An 18,751-nucleotide genomic window follows, 5' to 3' on the forward strand; every position below is an offset into this window, starting at 1 on the left:
TACGTTAAGTATACTATGTTCTTCGTGTTTCACTGTTGCAATCATTACATTTGGGTTGATTCCCAAAGCTAAGGAAGGGAGGAGGAAGTTAGAGGGCATTAGGGCCAGCTATTAAGCCCTGCAAAAATGCAGTGGCAAAACCAGCTCTGGATTTAGAAAAAAATAGGCAAGTGGTATTGCTTGGTGAAGGTATGAACAGGGCTTCAGTTAGCAACTTCTAGGATGTCCCTGGTAGGGACTCCTCTGAGGAAGGCTGTAGAGGTAGATGCAGTCCTGGTGGAATGTGATCTTATCCCCTGTGGGGTACGTTTTCCATGGTGCTTATAGCAGAAATGAATGCAATGGGCTATCCATTTAGAAATGGTTTGCTTTGAAATGGCCTTCCCCTCTGCCCCTGCAGCAAAGCTAACTAGCAGCTGTTCAGATTTTCTGAGAAGCTTAGTCCTGTCCAAATAAAATCCAAGTTGTCTTTGCACGTCCAAAGAGTGCAGTATTTGTTCACCTTTGTTTTGTGGATTCGGGAAAAAGGTAGGCAAATGAATGGACTGATTTAGGGCCACACTAGACACCCCCCCTTGGGCAGAAAAGGATTGGTCCTGAGGGAAACCCTGTCTGCATGGAAGATAATGAAGGGCTCCACTACCATGAGGGCCTGTAATTCAGACACTCTTCTTGCTGAAGTGATGGCTAGAAGGAAGGCTGTTTTCCAAGAAAGGAATTTCAACTCTGCAGTTGCAACTGGTTCAAATGGAGGGAGAGTGAGCTTTTCCAAACAAAGTTAAGGTCCCAGGCTGGAGTAGGGGCTTGCCTTGGGGGGGGGGGGGTCTTAAATTTTTGGCCTCTCTGAGGAATTGCTTTAGCAGGGGGTGAGAGAAGAGGGGTGGTTTAGTATTATAATGTGCTGAAATGGCAGAGGCATGAATGTTAACTGACAAAAAGGATAAGCCCTTGTGGAGCACTTCTATTAGTACTGAAGAATATGAGGTAAGCTGGACATTGTTGTGCCCATCCCTTGAGACTGGCTCCAGGAACAGTAGGCCTCCTTGCTTCCAGAATGACATTTAGGACCTGCTTACTGAGGGATGCTATTGGGGAGCTCAAGGAATTATCCAGGCTGCAAGGTTCAGGGTTTGAAGCTGAGGGTGCAGAATCTGGCCCGCCTGCTGGGACAGCAGGGAAGGTGTCTGAGGTAGGTGCCATGGTTCCAGCAGTATCATACCGCGCAAGAGGTAGTACCAATGCTGGCGTGGCCAGTCTGGTGCAATCAGTATTGTCCTTGGCTTGTCCTGTTTGATTTTTAGCAGAACCTTTGAGAGGAGAGGCAAAGGGGGAAAGGCATAAACCGAGAGGCTTTCCCAGGTAAAGGACAGGGCATCCACTTTCTAAGCTTGACTGTAGGGAGGCCTTGTGCAGAATTTGTCCAATTGGTAGTTCTGAGGGGAGGCAAACAGGTCTATCTCTGGAGTCCCCCATTTGTTCCTCAAGAGGTTGAATATTTTTGGTTCCAGTTTCCATTCGTGTGGGTCCATGAGACTTCTGTTTAGGTAGTCTGCCAGTGAATTTAGCTTGCCTGGCAGGAACTGAGCTTGTAGGTGCACTTGGTAGCTCAAGGCTGTATTCCACAGAGCCATGGCTAGTCTGCAGAGAGGGTACGAGTGGGTTCCCCACTGCTTGTTTATGTACCACATAACTCTGGTGTTGTCTGTCTTTACAAATAATTGTCCTGGAAGGATGTGGTCTTTGAAGGCTGTCAGGGAATTCTGTACAGCTAACATTTCTTTTTGGTTGATATGCAGGTGCTTCTGACTCTGGTTCCATTTGCCCTAAATGCACTGCCCTGCCAAGAGAGCCCCCCATGCATAGTCTGATGAGTCTATTAGGGTTTGGGCGGCATGGGGTAGGGTGAAAGGGTGCCCCTTGTTGTGGTAGCAGGCCTCTGCCCACCAAAGGAACTCTGTCTTTATACAAGGAATGATAAGAATCATTGATTCCAGATCTTGAGAATGTTCGCACCATAGGCTTTCTAGCTTCCTCAAATGCAGTCTTGCATATGGAATTAGTAGAATGCAAGAGGCCATGAACCCCAGGGCTTGCAAAATTTTCCTTGCAGATAGCTGGGTCTTTGTGGCCAGTAGTTTGAAGTAGGCTGTCAAACTTGTTTCTCTGGAGTGAGGAAAGCCATCTGGGAAGTTGTGTTCAAGCTTGCCCCCAGGAATACAATCTGTTGGCAGGGTACTAGGTGAGATTTCTTTTTGTTTATGGTGTACTGCAGTGAGGTTAGAAGCTTCTTTACGAATGCCAGATGTTTTAATAGCAAGTCCTGGCTTTCTGCCTGAATCAGGTATGGATATATTTGAATATTTCTCTGCCTGCAAAATGCAATGGCTAGAGCTAGGCACTTTGTGAATACCCTGGGCGCAGTAGATAAGCCAAAGGGAAGTGCAGAGAGCTGATATTGAGCCTGCCCTGAAGCATAGGTATTTTCTGCAAGAATCCCTTATTGGAATGTGCAGGTAAGCTTCCTTTAAGTCTAAGGTTGCCAACCAGTCATCTTTGCCTAGCATAGGAAGCAGCTGTTGAAGTGTTAGCATTTTGAATTTTGGGATTACCAAAAAGGTGTTTAGAATATAGAGGTCCAGGATAGGACACCAGGATGTCTTTTCTGGGTACCAGGAAAAGTCTTGAATAAAAACCTTGTCCCCTTTCTTCTGCTGGAAGAGGGTGAATAGCTCTGATACTTAGAAGAGAGAGAACCTGCTGTTGAGCCTCTGCCCACTGATTTGTGGGTAGGTCTGGCCAACCGTTTGGGGTTGGTAGGGTGTGGAAGTGGAATCTGTATCCTTGGGAAACTATTTAAAACCCATTTGTCCTGGGTTACGAGTTCCCAGTATTTTGCATGCAGGGCGAGCTTTCCTCCTAAGGGAGCAGGCAGTTGAGCAGGGCTTGGAAGGGTTAAGGTTAAGTCATTGTGACATTTTTCTGTGTGTGTGTGTGTGTGTGTGTGTGTGTGTGTGTGTGTGTGTGTGTGTGTGTGTGTGTCTTACTACTTCCTGCTTTGGAAGTGGGTGCCCCCCACTGCTTAGTCCTATGTAGCCTGAGACTGTAACCTAGGTGGTCTGCTGTTCCTGGGTTTGAACTGAGAAGGCCTGACTGGAAAGAACCAATTCTTTGAAGGCCAATTGCCTACTAAATCTGGGAGGCTGTACTTGCAGGAAATCTTTAACAGTTTGCATAGATTTAGCTTTTTCCTCCATCTTTTTGAGGACGATTTCTGCTTTATTGCCAGAAAGGCGGTCTTCGTTTAAGGGAGCATCCAGTAATTTAGCTTTAACATGATCTGGCAAGTTTTGCTCCTTAAGCCAAGCATGCCTTCTAATTACAGACCCAGTGACAAAGATGCTTCTAAAGAATCAAAACCACATTGCAAAATGTTTAGCAACTTGTTCAGCAGAATGTATTAAATCCTGTAATTCTTTGTTTTCAGCCCAGTCAGGAATCAACATCTTTTTCTGTTTAAGTAGTCCCATAATATGCCGCTGATACTTTAAAATATGAAACTGGCAATTTAAAGCCCTAATGACCAAATTAGCAGAAGTGTATACCTTCTTACCCCATCTGTCCAAGGCTCTAGAATCTCTATCAGAAGAGGTTGGATTTTTGGCAGCAGTAGCCTTAATGCCCTTTGGACCTTGGGAAATGGTCTCTGGATCCGCAGTAGGATTCTTGAAGAGGAACTTGAGAGAGTCAGGTACTCTAATACCGGTCAGGTTTTCTGGGAGCTGGAGGTGAAGTGTCTGGGGACAGGCTAGATTCCAAGAAAGCATCATCTACAATGTCCAGAACAGGAGAGATAGCTAAAGGCCTGTGTTGAGGAAGGAGTTCTAAGCCTCTTTTTGGAGTCAGAAAAATCCTGGCTTTCCCAGAAGAAATGCTCCCTAAGAATGTGCAAGGTTTCACCAAAAGAAAAATCTTCTGGAGGGGAAAGCAGAGGGAATGGAATCCTCTGCATCAGAATCCTCTTAGGTAGACAAGGGCAAATCCTGGTAATCAGAAGAAACAGAAATATCAGAATCCTGATCAGAAGAAAACTCTGGCTTCCTCTAATTAAAGTAATAAGGTCTTCAGCCATTCTAAGCATTTGTTTTTTAGGCATATGGGCCTGACCATGTGGTTTGGACATCGGTTTTCTAGGCGTGGGTCACGTTTTAGGCCTGGATGAAGAAGATGGCGTCAGTTTAAAATGCAAGTCTGTAGCCCTGAATACACCCTCAGAAGCCGGTGCCTGCACAGCGGCTCTGGACCCATCCAAGATAGAGACATCAGCAGGTTCCATAGACAAAGAAGCATCTCGCGGCATACCGGACTCCGAATGGGTCTCAGTAAAGGCCTGTGAATCTGAAGTAGTGGGTATCAGGGGCTGCAAAATTGCCTCACTGAGTACCGGCGAACTGGCGACTAGCTTAACGGAAGAGTATTCGGCAGTTTTGGGCCTATGCAATCTGTCTTTATCCTTACGTTTTTTTGGAATATCGGTAGTCGGATGGGCTTACCGAAGCCATTTCTGGATAGTTAGAGTACCAAAATAATTTGCTGCAAAAATAGACAGACGACGAACAGTTTGGGGGTTCAATAAGGCAAAAAACTGACAGCGAGGGATGTCGTGGTCTGGGCCTAAGCAAGGAATGCAGTACGAATGAAAATCTTTATGAGGTATTTGCTTTCCACAGGTAAGACAATTAACTTTTATTGACATCGGTTAAGAGCAAGAAAAAGGATCCCCCCAAAGAGGTACTTAGCTTTTTTGAAGACTTCGGTTCTGAAATTCGAAAACGAAAATTTCAGGAGCCGGCCGACTGGCACTTATGATCTGCTTCTGCTTCGGGTACCACGCGGTAAGAAAAGACTGGTGTAATGGCGTCGGCTGCATGTTTTATACCCCTGATGACCTGAAGCCATGGAAGAAGAGAGAGCATCTGACGCAGGAATCCAAAACTCTGGTATTCATGCCGGCTGAGAGCTACCTGCAGGCAGATAACCCAAATGGAATGACTGTAACAGTGAAACACGAAGAACATCAGCAGATGTGTGCACCTTTAGAGAAGCATAAGAAAGGCCCCAGTACAGGTTTGACAGATAAATGAGGCTCAGACAACTGTGTTGAAATTGTTTCCTGTCCTCTATTAAGGCATTAATGGGAGAACCTTTTCCACCTTACTATACAAGATCTCCGTTTGTTGCATTTTCTAGCCTCCATCAGAATATGTAGCACACCCTCAGAAACGTGCATGAAGGTGAGTGCTAAATCCACACAGTCTGTCTTAAGGTCCGCAAAATGGGGTGAATTACTGACTCCTTGTCCCAAATCAAGGCATCCACATGCTGAGATAACAGGACTGGCTGTTTCCCGGAAAAAAAGTGTTCTCTCCCCTCCCTGATCTTTAGCAACATACTGAAGACATTAGATACAATGAGGGAAGGTATAAAGAAAGACCTGCTTGGGTTCTGGAAACCGCGTCTGTTGCCCAGGCCCCTAGTGCTGGTACTCTGATGCAGTATTTGCTTAGCTGTCCATTCTCTGCATAAGCAAAGAGTCAAATTCTGGCACAGCCCACTTATGACACGCACAAAAGACATTTCTGTTTAACATCCTTTGGTTGGGGACCAACTGTGTTTTGTTCAACTGGTCTGCCAAATTATTCTTTTGGAAAGGAAGTTTGGTGCCCGGAGGGTTAGAACTGAATGCTTGGCTACCTCTCATCTGCACAACAGGTATGAACAAATCTCCTCCTCATTTGCTGACATCTCATATCACTGTAGCATAATTTGTGTGTGGAAAGTTCCTTTATTCTTGTCCGGTGGATTCTGTTGGCCAAAATCAATGCCACCTTTTGGCAAATATGTTCCTTTGTAATGTTCTGTCCCAAATCCCTTAGACCTTCAATTCTCCTGCATGGGCCCCCATGACATCTGAGTAATCTACTGCGAGAGTCAGTCATTTTACATTCTGAAGGGGATGCACAGATTTAGAGAGATTATATCCCCCAAGAATTCATCCTTCATACAGAACAGCAGGACTGTGGACTGTAAGGGACGGGCATGCTGGCATCACCTGTTACTCAGATATCACTGCAATGTTCTCAACTGAAGTTTTGCCAAGGTAGCCATCCACATACAGAAGGTCACATTTCCTAGAGTTCTGAGGAACCCGCTGGCCAAATGACTCAGTCTTCAAAAAACTTTTTTTTAAATATCGTTGGAAAAAGTACCCAAACCTCAGAGAAAACATTGTTCCTCATTAAGCAGCAAGGCTCCAAAAAATGAAACTCTCAATGTTCAGGAAGGATTCCACTTTGGAAGATTTATAGCAAGTCCCTGGAATTGGAAGTACATAGCAGTAAGCAGATCCTTGTAGACAGCTTACAAAGATGTAGCCTGAACAAGGTAATTGTCCAGATAAGGGTAACATGCATGTCTTTTGTCCTGCTGAAGATAGTTACTAGAGGCAAGCTCTTTATAAATATCCTGGGCACACTGTACTGTACAAGACAAAAGGGAAGGTGGGAAAGAGGTAATGGGCAGCTCCCCTTTAATATTTGGAACGGTTTGCACCCCTTCGCTACAGCGACCTGAACACAGGCAGCCTTTAGAAACTTTGGGTTTACATAGGAGCCTTGGAAGAGCAAGTATAGGAGGTTCTGTAAAGAAAGCATTTTGAACTTGGATACTTTAATGAATTGCTCAACTTGGGAAGGATTAGGATGGGTCTCCAGATTTTTTGTTTTCTTAGTAGTAACAGCCAGAACTAGAAACCCAGTTCTGTTCTCTTTTGCTGGAAGCCTCTCGATGGCACCCTGGGATAGAATGATGTCCCTATATTAATGGGGTCATGAGGTGTTGACATCTGGGGAGAGTGAATGCTTAGCAATCTTGGTCTCTAATGAAACTGCAACTTAAACCTAGTTTGTAGGACCCACTTCACCAGTGAGGTAGCCTTCCACTGCTTCTCAAAGGCAACCAGTCTACCTTCGACTCTACAGGGTGGTGGAATGAAAGTGGGTATAATTACAAAGAGGAGGAGGGAGTCATTATAGGGGTAAGGTGTCTACAGGAGAGGCTCTCTCTGACTGCTATGGCCCTAAGGTCATCCAAGCTTTCCTCTACGGTCAGCTTACCACTTTCTTGTGTGATGGCCCTTCTTCCCTTTCTGAGACTTGGGCTTTTTTAGCTTAAGGAAGTAGGGACACCCTTTACTGGAATAAATTCTAATATATCTTGGAGCTGAAAAATGAAAACAAAAATCATTGACTAACTGTACAATCTTCCACTTTTCATCCAGCTTCTTGAACACCTTCTATGCAAGAGGTCCAAAGACAGCACCTTCCAAAGCTTGTGAAAGTGAAGCTGCTGGCTGCCCCTTTGGGTAAGGAGTCCAAGTCCTCACCCATTCATGTCTCCTACCCAGACACCATTAAAATCTGCCCTGTAGGATGCATCAACTGCATAACAACCACATCCCAGTGAGTGTCTGGCAACCTGAGCAATGAAGTTGCATATATCGTGCATCTCACTTTTTAGGACCCTGTCCTCCAGCCCCATTTATCTCAAATGGCAAACAGGGATTCCTGGAACTTCAACATACAAGACTGGATGCTGACAGTCTTAACAGCCAGGCTAGCTGAAGTGCAGGCCTTCCCTGCCAAAATCTGTTGAGTATACTGCACTCCCTTCCAGTGGGAATGGGGTTCCTGGAAGTAGCCACACTGCACCCCTTGCTAGAATCCAAATACATTACACTGCTGATGAGCTACTAAATCTGTGTGCATATGCCTGTGGGAATCATAAATCCTGTAAAAAAATGTCTTGGCTTCCATGGAACAGGGAGTCAAGAAACAAGGCACTAAAAAGAAGAAGAAGAAAAAAAATCACCAGGACTTGAACTGGAAAAAATGGTCATAGAGTTTGGTTGCGCCAGGCTCAAAGTTTTTGCAGCTAATCTGAGCCTGAGAACACTCTCGGGTGGTGAAATAGAAGACAAAATGTTTTCGGTGTCAAACAAAGAAAGACATTTGACTTGCATAGTCCAATTCTTCCATTACCGAACCAAGCTATCAGGAGTCCCTCTTGGGAGAAGGGACCCTTTCTTTTTCTATTAAGCAAGGGCACCTCTGACACTGGCTTTTCTTCAGAGATGGACTGCCTGGATTTCAGAAAGTCTAAAAAATCTTGTGCCAGCTTGAAGAGATCCCATTTAAGAACCTGAATTTGGGAGGGAAACAGTGTCTGATAGTTTAGACACTACTGTATGCCTCTGTAAAATATCTCACCTCACACAACCTCTAGAAACTTCCTAACATACCCCCTCCTAATAAACACCCATGACATACAAGGACACAACTGGGTTGGATTGCACAGCTAAGCTTATAAAAGCCCTGGTGGTCGCTAGCCTAGTATATACCTATGAACCCATGAACTGAGGCACCCTTGGCATATTGTGAGGCAGGGTGACTGATTACTCCTTGGGCCTCTACTTGGGAGTGTGCATGGGTCTGACATGGAGGCCCCAGATGCAGGTATTCCAACAAGATCTCAATCTTATCTTCAATCTCCTCTTGTACAAAAAGTGTGGGGCTACAACCTTCCTAAACCCTGAATCAGAGTTTTTGGATCCCAATGCCTGCAATAAGGTCTGAGAAGTGACAGGTGCTACATATCTGGCTTGCTAGGACATGCTGCATGCTGAAGGTGAGTCTCCTAAGAGATTATATGCCAGATGCCCCCCCCCCTTTTTTTTAAAAGAATATCTGGGTATTCAGGCTTTGAAAATACCTCCACAATCAATACTGGAATCTTCAAGTTTACAGAGGCTGTTTGACTAAGAGGTAATGCCATCAGACTCCAGAAATTTCTTGTCCTTTGGGCCTTTTCCCTTCAAGTAGTCAGAGGAATACACTGGCAGACACTATGGTGGGCCCAAGACCAGGTATATGTTATTTTCAGTGACCATTTCTGAAGAACTCACCCTGTGCTTTATGGTTCTTTGTTAGAAAGAAGTACAGGCACAAATAGGCACATCATGCTCTATATCTGGACAAAAAAGATAGAAGCTATGGAAGTCCTTCTGCAGTACTTATTTACTACACTCAAGACAGTTACTCACCTTGGAACCAGATGCATACACACACACACACACACATTTTATATATATATATATATATATATATATATATATATATATATATATATATGTATATAAATAAAACACAGTACAAGATGCAAAAATAAGAGATGCTTCCTCAATAGGGTATGCATCTGAGAGCTCAGGATTCAAGCTGAACTGACAGACTGAGGATGCAAATGGGGTGCTACTGATGCTCATCAGGCTATGTCAAGAAGCATCCAGAAATTAGTGCTGGCAGACGCTCCCTTTTGCCACCACTATTAGGACAGTGATGAGGAAAAGAATCTGCTGAGTCAGAGTGTGTGTGTGTGTGTGTGTGTGTGTGTGTGTGTGTGTGTGGGGGGCAAGCTTTGGAAATTAGGACAGTCATTAGGTTTCTGTAGGCAGGAATCTCAAGGGTCACTACTACAACAGCGAGCGCCGATGAGCATTTTCAGCACTTAAGCCAATACTATAACAATTAACTGCATAACCAGGTCAAAAATTTCATTGTCCTACAAACTCCATACAGAAAGCTAGCTTCTGTTACTCCAAGTATTTCGAAGTGACAAATCAATAAACTCAACAGAACACTTATTACTTAAAGCCATGAAACTCTAACTACAACCAAGATGACAAGAGAGATTAGCAGCTTGGCTACGGAAGAAGCCAGGCAAACAGGTATGAATGAGGAGCCAATGCCACCCTACTCACCTAAGGAGGAAAGAAGTGCTCCTGCCCACTGCAGTGCTGATACTCACCTCCTACTTAAACAATCAGGTGGTACACCTCCTGTAGGTAGAAGAAGGCTATACTCTGTCCAGCATTTGTCATCATTTTAACAAGCATTTACATCTCTGGTAACAGTTCTGAGGCACTTGGCTTGGCCAGCTGAGTCATTGACTGTGGCTTGCAGGTAAATGACTACCAATCTAGCTGTATGTGACTTGTCATGAGGCCAAATTCACCGAATCAGTCTTCTGTACACCATTCAAAATTCTGACATAACCACAACAATAACTAAACTTAAATAATTTGGGTGCACACCAGCTCTAAAACCTCTTTCTTCCACAATGTCAGACATCTCACTACCAGAATCCATTTGTAAGCTAAAGAAGTAGGCTGTGAGAAGAGGATGCAGCTGAATTTATTTTAAGAAAAAAAAAAAAAACAGAAAATTAAGCAATGTAATTTACTTCGCAAACTAATCAGTCAAATTCAAAACAGGCAGACAAACACATTCATTTCTCTCCCCTCAAAGGCAACATATTTAGAATGGTGGCAGTATTTAAAATGGACAGACCAAACAATTCGCTAAACCTCCCAAGATTTTCGTAAATGGAGCCAGGTACTATGGTTTACAAGAAATACGCTTCCTTATAGAACTCTTTCTTTTAACTTCAAAGTCTTCATACACAGCCAGCCAGCCTAGGGAATGAATGAGAAAAAAAAAGCCGCCCCCAAGGCAACACCACTTTTAACACACAAGGACACGAGTGAATCCAAAAAATAAAATATATTGTTAACAAATCAGACCTAGGAGAGATTTCCTTTAATGAATCCCTAGAGATGGGTTTATCCTTCCCTCCACATCTTTTTCCTGGCACTATGCACAAACAGGAACTAGCACACATTATGCTGACACGAACCATTAAGAACACTGCCCGCCCACTGCACTACCCAACAAGCAAAGCTGCTAGTTGTTTGAAAGATTCTAATCAGAACAGGAAAACGATTCCTTTAATGTCTGAAGGAAAAAAGTTCGGAACCCATACCCACTTAGCCACCAAAAGGTGAAAAAAACATCTCTGAACTGTACTATGAAATGCACAAACAACACTCAAATATATAGGATTCCCTAAAAGAGCAAGGCCATCCACACCTCCCCACCTGGAGACTTCATTCCCCTCTATTAGGGGAGAGGAAAAAGGGAGAACTAGGAATTCACACGGAGCAAGAACTAATTAATACGCTGCTCTATTTCTGGGCATACAGTCCAGACATGAACTCCAGGAAAAACCACCCCAAATGCTATCAAGTGTATTTTAACAGCGATGCCAATTTAGTAAAGCTTAACAGTACAGCAAGGCTCTGCCTAGCAAATACCCTCTCTGCAGGGATGATGTTATGCTTTAAAGAAGGAAAATTACACTGGTACTTCACAGGCTTGGCTTGGGAAGATTAGGCCTCAGTTTCTGGTCTGGTTCTGACGGCAAAGAGGATGAGATCCACAAGTGCAGCACAAAAAACTTGAGTGCATGGTGGCAAAAGCACTCCTTAACCCAGATGTAGGAGTATGCTCTCATTACTCTGATGAGTCCACTGGGGCTTGTATAGACTTGTAAGAATGTCAAAGCATTTTTAAGGATACTAAAAACAGAAAATTATCCCGCTAACTAGACCTACTACAGAAGTTCAGTAAGCAAGATCAAGCTAATACCAACACAGTACTTATTTCTTTCAAACATCTTGCACTGAAAAGCAGTGCCAGTGTCTACTTCCTGTTCTAGTTTACACTCACATCATCGATTTCTCGGGCCAGCTCAAAGAGCAAAGCTATGGCTTCTCCGGTCGCCATCCTGAGACTGACATTGTCACTAGCCAACATGGAGGACAGCTTTGGCAGATGGCTATAAAAAAAACGAAACAGAAAAGTGAATACAATTACTGAGACCATGACATTAAAGAGATGACAATGAACTCCTAGAAAACTCCACAAAGAGCCTCTGGGAGACGCGTTTACTAATAATTCTGGACTTCTAACTTAGACCTATTTACTTGAAATGTAATAAATCAGAAACACATGGCAAGTCAAGAGTCATACGATAAACTGCAGCTTAACGACTCAAGAGGTGCTGTACTTTGCTGTGCTCCTAGACAGTACTGTCACACACTATGGTATCAGATAAACCAATCAAGACAGTGTACGTAACTACAGAACCAAGCTGGTGCTAACAAAAAATGCTCACAGTTTCAAGTAGACTAAGAGATGCACACAGATACAGAAAACTGGGCTTCTTAATATGATTGCTTCTTTAGATTGCACATAAATGATTATAGCATGTGTTCAGGTGAAATGTTGATTTGCTCACTCTTGTGTTTTCTGTTTATGTTAATCCAGATGTATATCTACATGCAGCACTGGTGTATATAGATTGTATTCACCTACTACCTTGTAACTGAATGACACTCATTCTGCAAGTGTTTTGTGAAGATGTTATATTGAAAATCAATAAAAATTTATATTTGAAAAAAAAGAAAAGAACACTGGGCTTATAAAGCTGGACTTATGGTTAACACAAGTAAAAAAAAAAATAGTGGCCATAGAAGCTACATTCTCTTGGGGACCATAACGGCACCTACATTTGCATTAAAGGACAGGCTTATGACAGCCCCTAAAGCTTCCCTCTAACATAAATATGGGTGACTCAGTACACAGGTTTACTACAACACAACTCAAATTAATTTACCTTTTAATGCAGAAATAAAATCCTAATGCACATTCATATCATACATGCACATTCATATTAAAAAGAGGATGAAGGAAGGGTAAACAGCATGCCATATCTTTAAAGAGGGCAAAAGCAGAGAGATGCAGCAGACTGAAAGCTCTACGAAGTGTTAAATCAGACTAAACATTCATGAAGAAACTACACCATACGATGTGCATGAGAAAGACCAAGTTTAGTTCTGGGGGTATAAAGTTGTGCGCTGCTAATAAGCAACATTTTGAAGTCTTAAGCCTGATGATTTCCTCCATTTCCACTTGCAAACTGTGCAACTCTGAGCAAGTCATTTAATCAGACACTGCTCCCACAGCGATCCTGAAAAACAGGCATCTGCTTCTACATACGGACTTGCACGTTTAAGGAATAATCAAAATAAATAGAAAATACACATACATATGGAAGAGCAGGCCAAGCCCAATTGAAAATGTTCGCAGAGATACTGCAGTACAGTAGGAACCTGTGATGAGAGTGGATCCTAACTAACTTTTTGCAGTACTAATAGAAAAATATTTTTCCACTTAGCAGTTTGCTAGTCTCTTGTAGACTTGCACAACCTCTTCAAAGGGCAGATATCAGAGAACTTAAGACTACCATTCATAGGCTCAGACTGAGAGCTGGAAAGTTTGGGTGGAACAGCTGTTCTTTTTGCAGAGTTATCAGGGCTGGCTGTAGAGGATCTCCTGCAATTTTCCCTTTGTAAGATGAAACAGCAGGAGGAACCAATGCTGCCTCGGCCCAAATGGAGCCAGTAAAAGAAGTTTGGGTGCTTCCTTTTGTGACTAATAATCAAAAAGGTTGTCATGATCAACAGAAGCAGGCAGAACAAATAAATAAAAAATATTTGATAAACAAAATGGTAAAAGTTTAGTGCTCTCATCCATCCACTGGACTTCATCACAACTACAAGTAACAACTCATTCTTTAAATATGCTCACAATTAATTACCAAGTAAAATCAAATAGTTAACTAATCAAATTTTAAGCTCATTAAAATGATTAGTTTTTATTTATTTGCTGTGCCTGCTTCCGTTGACCACAAAGACTTTTTTGGTTATTAGTCTGGTCTTAGAGTCGTTTGGTGAGCACACCTTTTGTTGGTTACTCTTCCTCTTGTGCCTCGAGTAGAATTTAAAAAAAAAAAAGGCATACACGAACTTCCCTACCCACTGGAAAGAGAAGGCATCCTTCCTCCAGGCTGTGGGACAAAGGTCCCTAGTGCAGAACTGAGGGAGTTGATGGTTGTTTCATGAACCAAATAAGTCTGAGGAGTGCCATACTGAAAGGTGATGTTGTGGAAGAACTCTGTTTAAAGTCCACACACTGGGGTCCTCTAATGAGCAGCTTAAGCGATCTGCTAGCACAATGTCTTAAGAAGGGATGTAGCTGAGAGCATGATGTTCATTTGTGTTGCCAAGTTCCAGGTCTCCTGTGCCAACCTGCACAGTTTGACATGCTACCTCTCTGCTTATTTACTACATGACTGTGATGTCGTTTGTACACTGGAGTGGTCTTTTTCTCCAAAGGTGGGTAAAAATCTCAAGAGCTTGCAGAAGAGCCCTCATTTCATTCAGATTGACATGTTCCTTCAGGAACTGAGGTTGCCAATTACCCTGACTCTGTGATCCTGTCCATGGACCCACACCTCATCCATGGCACCTATGTGAACCTGCTGAACAGGAAGGGTGGTGGTGTGAAAGGTAATCCTAGGGTGGAGATGTCTTGTCCTTTATACCAATAAATCTCCTTCTTGAGACAAGGGAGGATGAAAAACAGGGTGTCCAAAGGGACCACACAGACTTCAGGTACCACTGGATTTTTCCTCGTGCAGGCTGGCTAGGGAGAGCAAAGGAACTGTAGCTGCCATGAATCCCAAGGTCCTTAGCATCTCCATTGCTATCAATGGGTTGTGGAGGACAGCTTTTGAAAGTAACTGGGAACTTTCTCCTCGGGAAGGAAGGCATGCATTTTCTGTGTGTCTAGTCTGCAGCCCAGAAATACTAAGTCTTGTGTAGGAACCATGTGCAATTTTTTTGTCAGCAGATGGAGCGTGAAATGAAGTTACTGAAGAATTTGTGGAGAGAGGGCCTGGATCAGAAGGTCATCCAGGTAAGGAGAAAATCTGAACTTCCTGAGTGCAACAGAAAGCTACTACTGTTAGACACTTCATGAACATTTTTGGGGTTGTGGAAAGACCAAAGGGCAGAGTAGTAAACTGAAAATGTGAGGAGCAAGAGAAAAACCCAAGGAATCTCCTGCAAGGATGACAAATGGGTATATGTAAGTAGATGTCCAAGATCTGGTGATCTGGTAAGAAAGTCTGGGGGAGGATGAAAGGCAGAACAGTGTGTAGAGAAAGTATTTTGAAAGATGGTACCTTCAGTTAAGTGTTTAGGAGACAAAGGCAAGAGGGGTCTCCACTGCCTTTTCTTGGCACTAGAAAAATAATGAAGTAAACCCTTTTCCAATGGGACTTGCTTGATGGCACCCTGATTCAATAGGTCTTGAATAATGGGGACCAAAAGGGATATTGAAAGGCATGCCACAACCTCGTCAAAACCACAGGGAGAATGGCATAGCTGTCCCTGATGATGGAGAGGACCCACTTGTCTGTGATAATAACAGTCTCCCACCCCCCCGGCTAGGGAGAGTGACAGTCTTTGGGCGGGAGAGGTAATGGGGCTGTGGAAAGGAGGAGGGGTGCAGCAGAGGTAGCCACATGTTTCTGCTTCAGAAGGGTGGCCTCCCAGATGGAGGTTCCCTATGGGTATTTTCAGAGTATCTTTTCCTAGGGGGTTTTCCTTCATTTCTGAAAAGTCATGGGCCTCTTCTAATGAAGGAGATGAAAAATTATGTACATATACGTTTATATGCTTTCTGCTGGTTTCTGCTATACTTGCATTCCAGGCACTTCTCAGTTTTAACTCTTAAAGTGACAATTACTTTAATACTGTATTGTACTAAGTACAATGAATACACAAAGGCAAACTGCTTCAGTTAAGCACGATTTTTCTGTTCTCATTTTATTTTGGGTCTACAAACAAGCGATACAGATATGTCAGCTCTCTACAGCAAATTCCCAAAGGTGGGTTAATATGCACTCATATTTATACCAAAAGTCTAATATGTTTTCTAGTATGATATAAAACAGCTTTTGTTTTTCTAATTTATGATATGTCCTTGATTCTTTTAAATTCGGTGGTCCAGGAAATTTGGTCTTGCATTTTCTGAAAACGTAGTGTTCCAGCACTATCTTGCGCGTGTTCCGGCTTTATCTTGTTTGAAGTTACTTCGATGTCCTTCAGCTGCCATCTGCATAGCTATTTTACAGACTGTTTCTTACATGGATAATTAAGCTATATATGCTTGCCAGCACAAATTACTTCCAGATTTTTCAGCATTTTACACTATTGTGAATTAACCCTTTATATTTCAGATTATTCTTGCAGCTTTTTGTTTAAGCTAATAATCATGCTAGCAACACAGTTTTGAAAAGACAGTGTATACTAAATAGAACAGAGTACTTCTATTCTTTCAGTTCCCCGTTTTTTTATTTGAGGAACGGACTAAACTTCAGTTAAGGAAAAGACTGCATTTGTTTCGTTAGCACTATCATTTACAGCATTTACCATTTTGCTCATATTTACAATCATAACTTGAGTTTTTGCAACTCTTTATAACCTGCAGCATATAAAACAATTTTAAGCTGTCATTATTATTATGAACCCTAAAACTATTAACACAGGATGTATTAACCCATTTAGCAATTTGGTTCTAGATGATGACCATCCTGTAAATATGTCCCACCAATTATGGGCAGTGTCAGCTTTTTGTGTTTTACTATTAACACTGGGTTATGTGAAGGTTGAATGTCGAGCTGGCACCTCTGTGTTCGTCAAAATCTACTGCCAATCATTAGCGGACTGGAGTTCCGCTGTGGTGACCCCTTACTGGGGAAAAGCCGAAAGACAACAACAACTAGGTTATGTGAAACCACACATACAAACTGTGGTGCCACTTTAACAAACATTTTGAAATTTGAAGGCAGTATTGTCTACTTACACACTAAATTGTAATCTGTCTATTAAAGATACTTGTAATGACTTACTAAATAGTAGGATTTTATTGTGCTTGTAAATGTACAATCTGTGAGATATCTTGCCCTACTAGTTTTTGGGTCTATATTATATCATCGAATGCTGATTGATCGACCTGATTTAAGTGAAAGCTTACAATCTCGAACTGTCAGATCAACGATTTTTTTTCCCGGGGGGGGGGGGGGGGAATCGCTGATCCAAAACACATACACACAACACAAGCACACCAAACAAACAGAAATCCACACACCTAAAATCTGATACCTAACCCTACACTAAACTATGCACACACCACTAACTACACACTTACCTTAACCCAAACCCTAACCCTAAGGTCCGTCACTATCGCACACTCACCTCACCCGCTCCCTAACCCTAACTCACTTAAATCCGCCCTAACCCTCATGTCCACTCAATGGCACACACACCTAAGCCGAGCCCTAACCCTAACTCACCCTAACACTCACATCCACACAATCGCACACTTATCTGAATCCGACCGGTAACTTTCCACCATAACACTGAAAATACCAAAGCAACACAAACGGACAACCAAATTCTTTCCCTAGGAAAAAATTTGAGTTTCTGCTGCTTCGATATTTTGCAGTTTCTTGAAAATAAGTTCGATCAATCAGCATTCACTTTAAGCATTCGAGGATATAATGTAGACCCTAGTTTTTATACCAAGCTCTTTTAAATCTGCATCTGGTATCTTTAAAACTTGGAAATGTAATATTGAAGTGCAATATTGTCTTTTGGTGGTGTTGTCCTATCATGGTACAAGTGGATGGTATTTTTACCACTTGATCTGTATGAAGTACTGGCTTATTACCCAGAATGGTAAGTACTCCAACCCATGGTCCTTTTCCATGTATCTATGTGCTATTTGTACAAATAAACAAGAGTATTGGTAGAAATCATACCTGTTTCTCCCAGTCAAATTTATTTTTATTTTTGTGTTACTATTAACACACTGACATTTTTTGTTTGATGTCTTCCCTTGTCAAAACTGTTACATCTTCAGGGGATAATGTACAGCAGTTAATAGAGACTGAGCTGTTTACTGAAATGTTTATTTCAGTCTTTGATTTTTCTTTTACCTTTATGTATGCCTGACCTTGTTTCTCCCAAAGGTACATGCTGTATGCTTTTTATAACTGAAGTTGTCTTGTGATCTATTTTGTGTAGCATTTTTTCAACTTAGTGTCATTCGTGAAATGTTGTAATAAACAACCCTGATTCCCTCTGTTTGGCATGTCCACCGAGTACAATACTTACAATAGCAATCACATTTTTTATGTTTATCTAAACTTGTTTGTCCTAACAACCTTTTTGGGAATACTTTTAAGAACCTTTGCACAATGCTTGGCATTTAGTCTTGTACATGGTTTTAAAAAAAATGGAAACAAACTTTATTGAGCATCTGCTCCCCCCTTTTTTAAAAGCGAGGCATTTTACTGCTGATTACTATAAACAATTACTCTCATTTGATTCCTGTGGACTTAGCAAGGTCTTGTTCTTTTTACTTTGACCTTACAGACTAAAGGCCCTATTTGTTCAGTTACTTAATCACACTGCTCTGTGATGTCTTCTAACCATTTGTGATGTTTTGTTCTTTTTACTTTGACCTTACAGACTGAAGGCCCTATTTGTTCCGTTACTTAATCACACTGCTCTGTGACGTCCTCTAACCATTTGTGATGTTTTGTTCTTTTTACTTTGACCTTACAGACTGAAGGCCCTATTTGTTCCGTTACTTAATCACATTGCTCTGTGATGTCTTCTAACCATTTTTGATGTTTTGTTTTTACTTTGACCTTACAGACTGAAGGCCCTATTTGTTCCGTTACTTAATCACACTGCTCTGTGATGTCTTCTAACCATTTTTGATGTTTTGTTCTTTTTACTTTGACCTTACAGACTGAAGGCCCTATTTGTTCCGTTACTTAATCACACTGCTCTGTGATGTCTTCTAACCATTTTTGATGTTTT

General features: G+C 42.2%; 1 protein-coding gene across 1 annotated transcript in view; it reads right to left on the minus strand.

Annotated features, from left to right (window-relative positions):
• The window catches only part of IFRD2 (interferon related developmental regulator 2), a 677,402-nt gene that overhangs the window by 309,412 nt on the left and 349,239 nt on the right, over window positions 1–18,751 (minus strand). Inside the window, exon 8 of the mRNA XM_044078882.1 lies at window positions 11,679–11,787. Coding sequence (XP_043934817.1) covers window positions 11,679–11,787 — 109 coding nt within the window. The remainder of the gene's footprint in view (window positions 1–11,678; window positions 11,788–18,751) is intronic.

This window comes from Protopterus annectens, chromosome 7.part1, assembly GCF_019279795.1.
Source record: "Protopterus annectens isolate FY-2018-M chromosome 7.part1, PAN1.0, whole genome shotgun sequence".
NCBI classification, from domain to species: Eukaryota; Metazoa; Chordata; order Ceratodontiformes; family Protopteridae; genus Protopterus; species Protopterus annectens.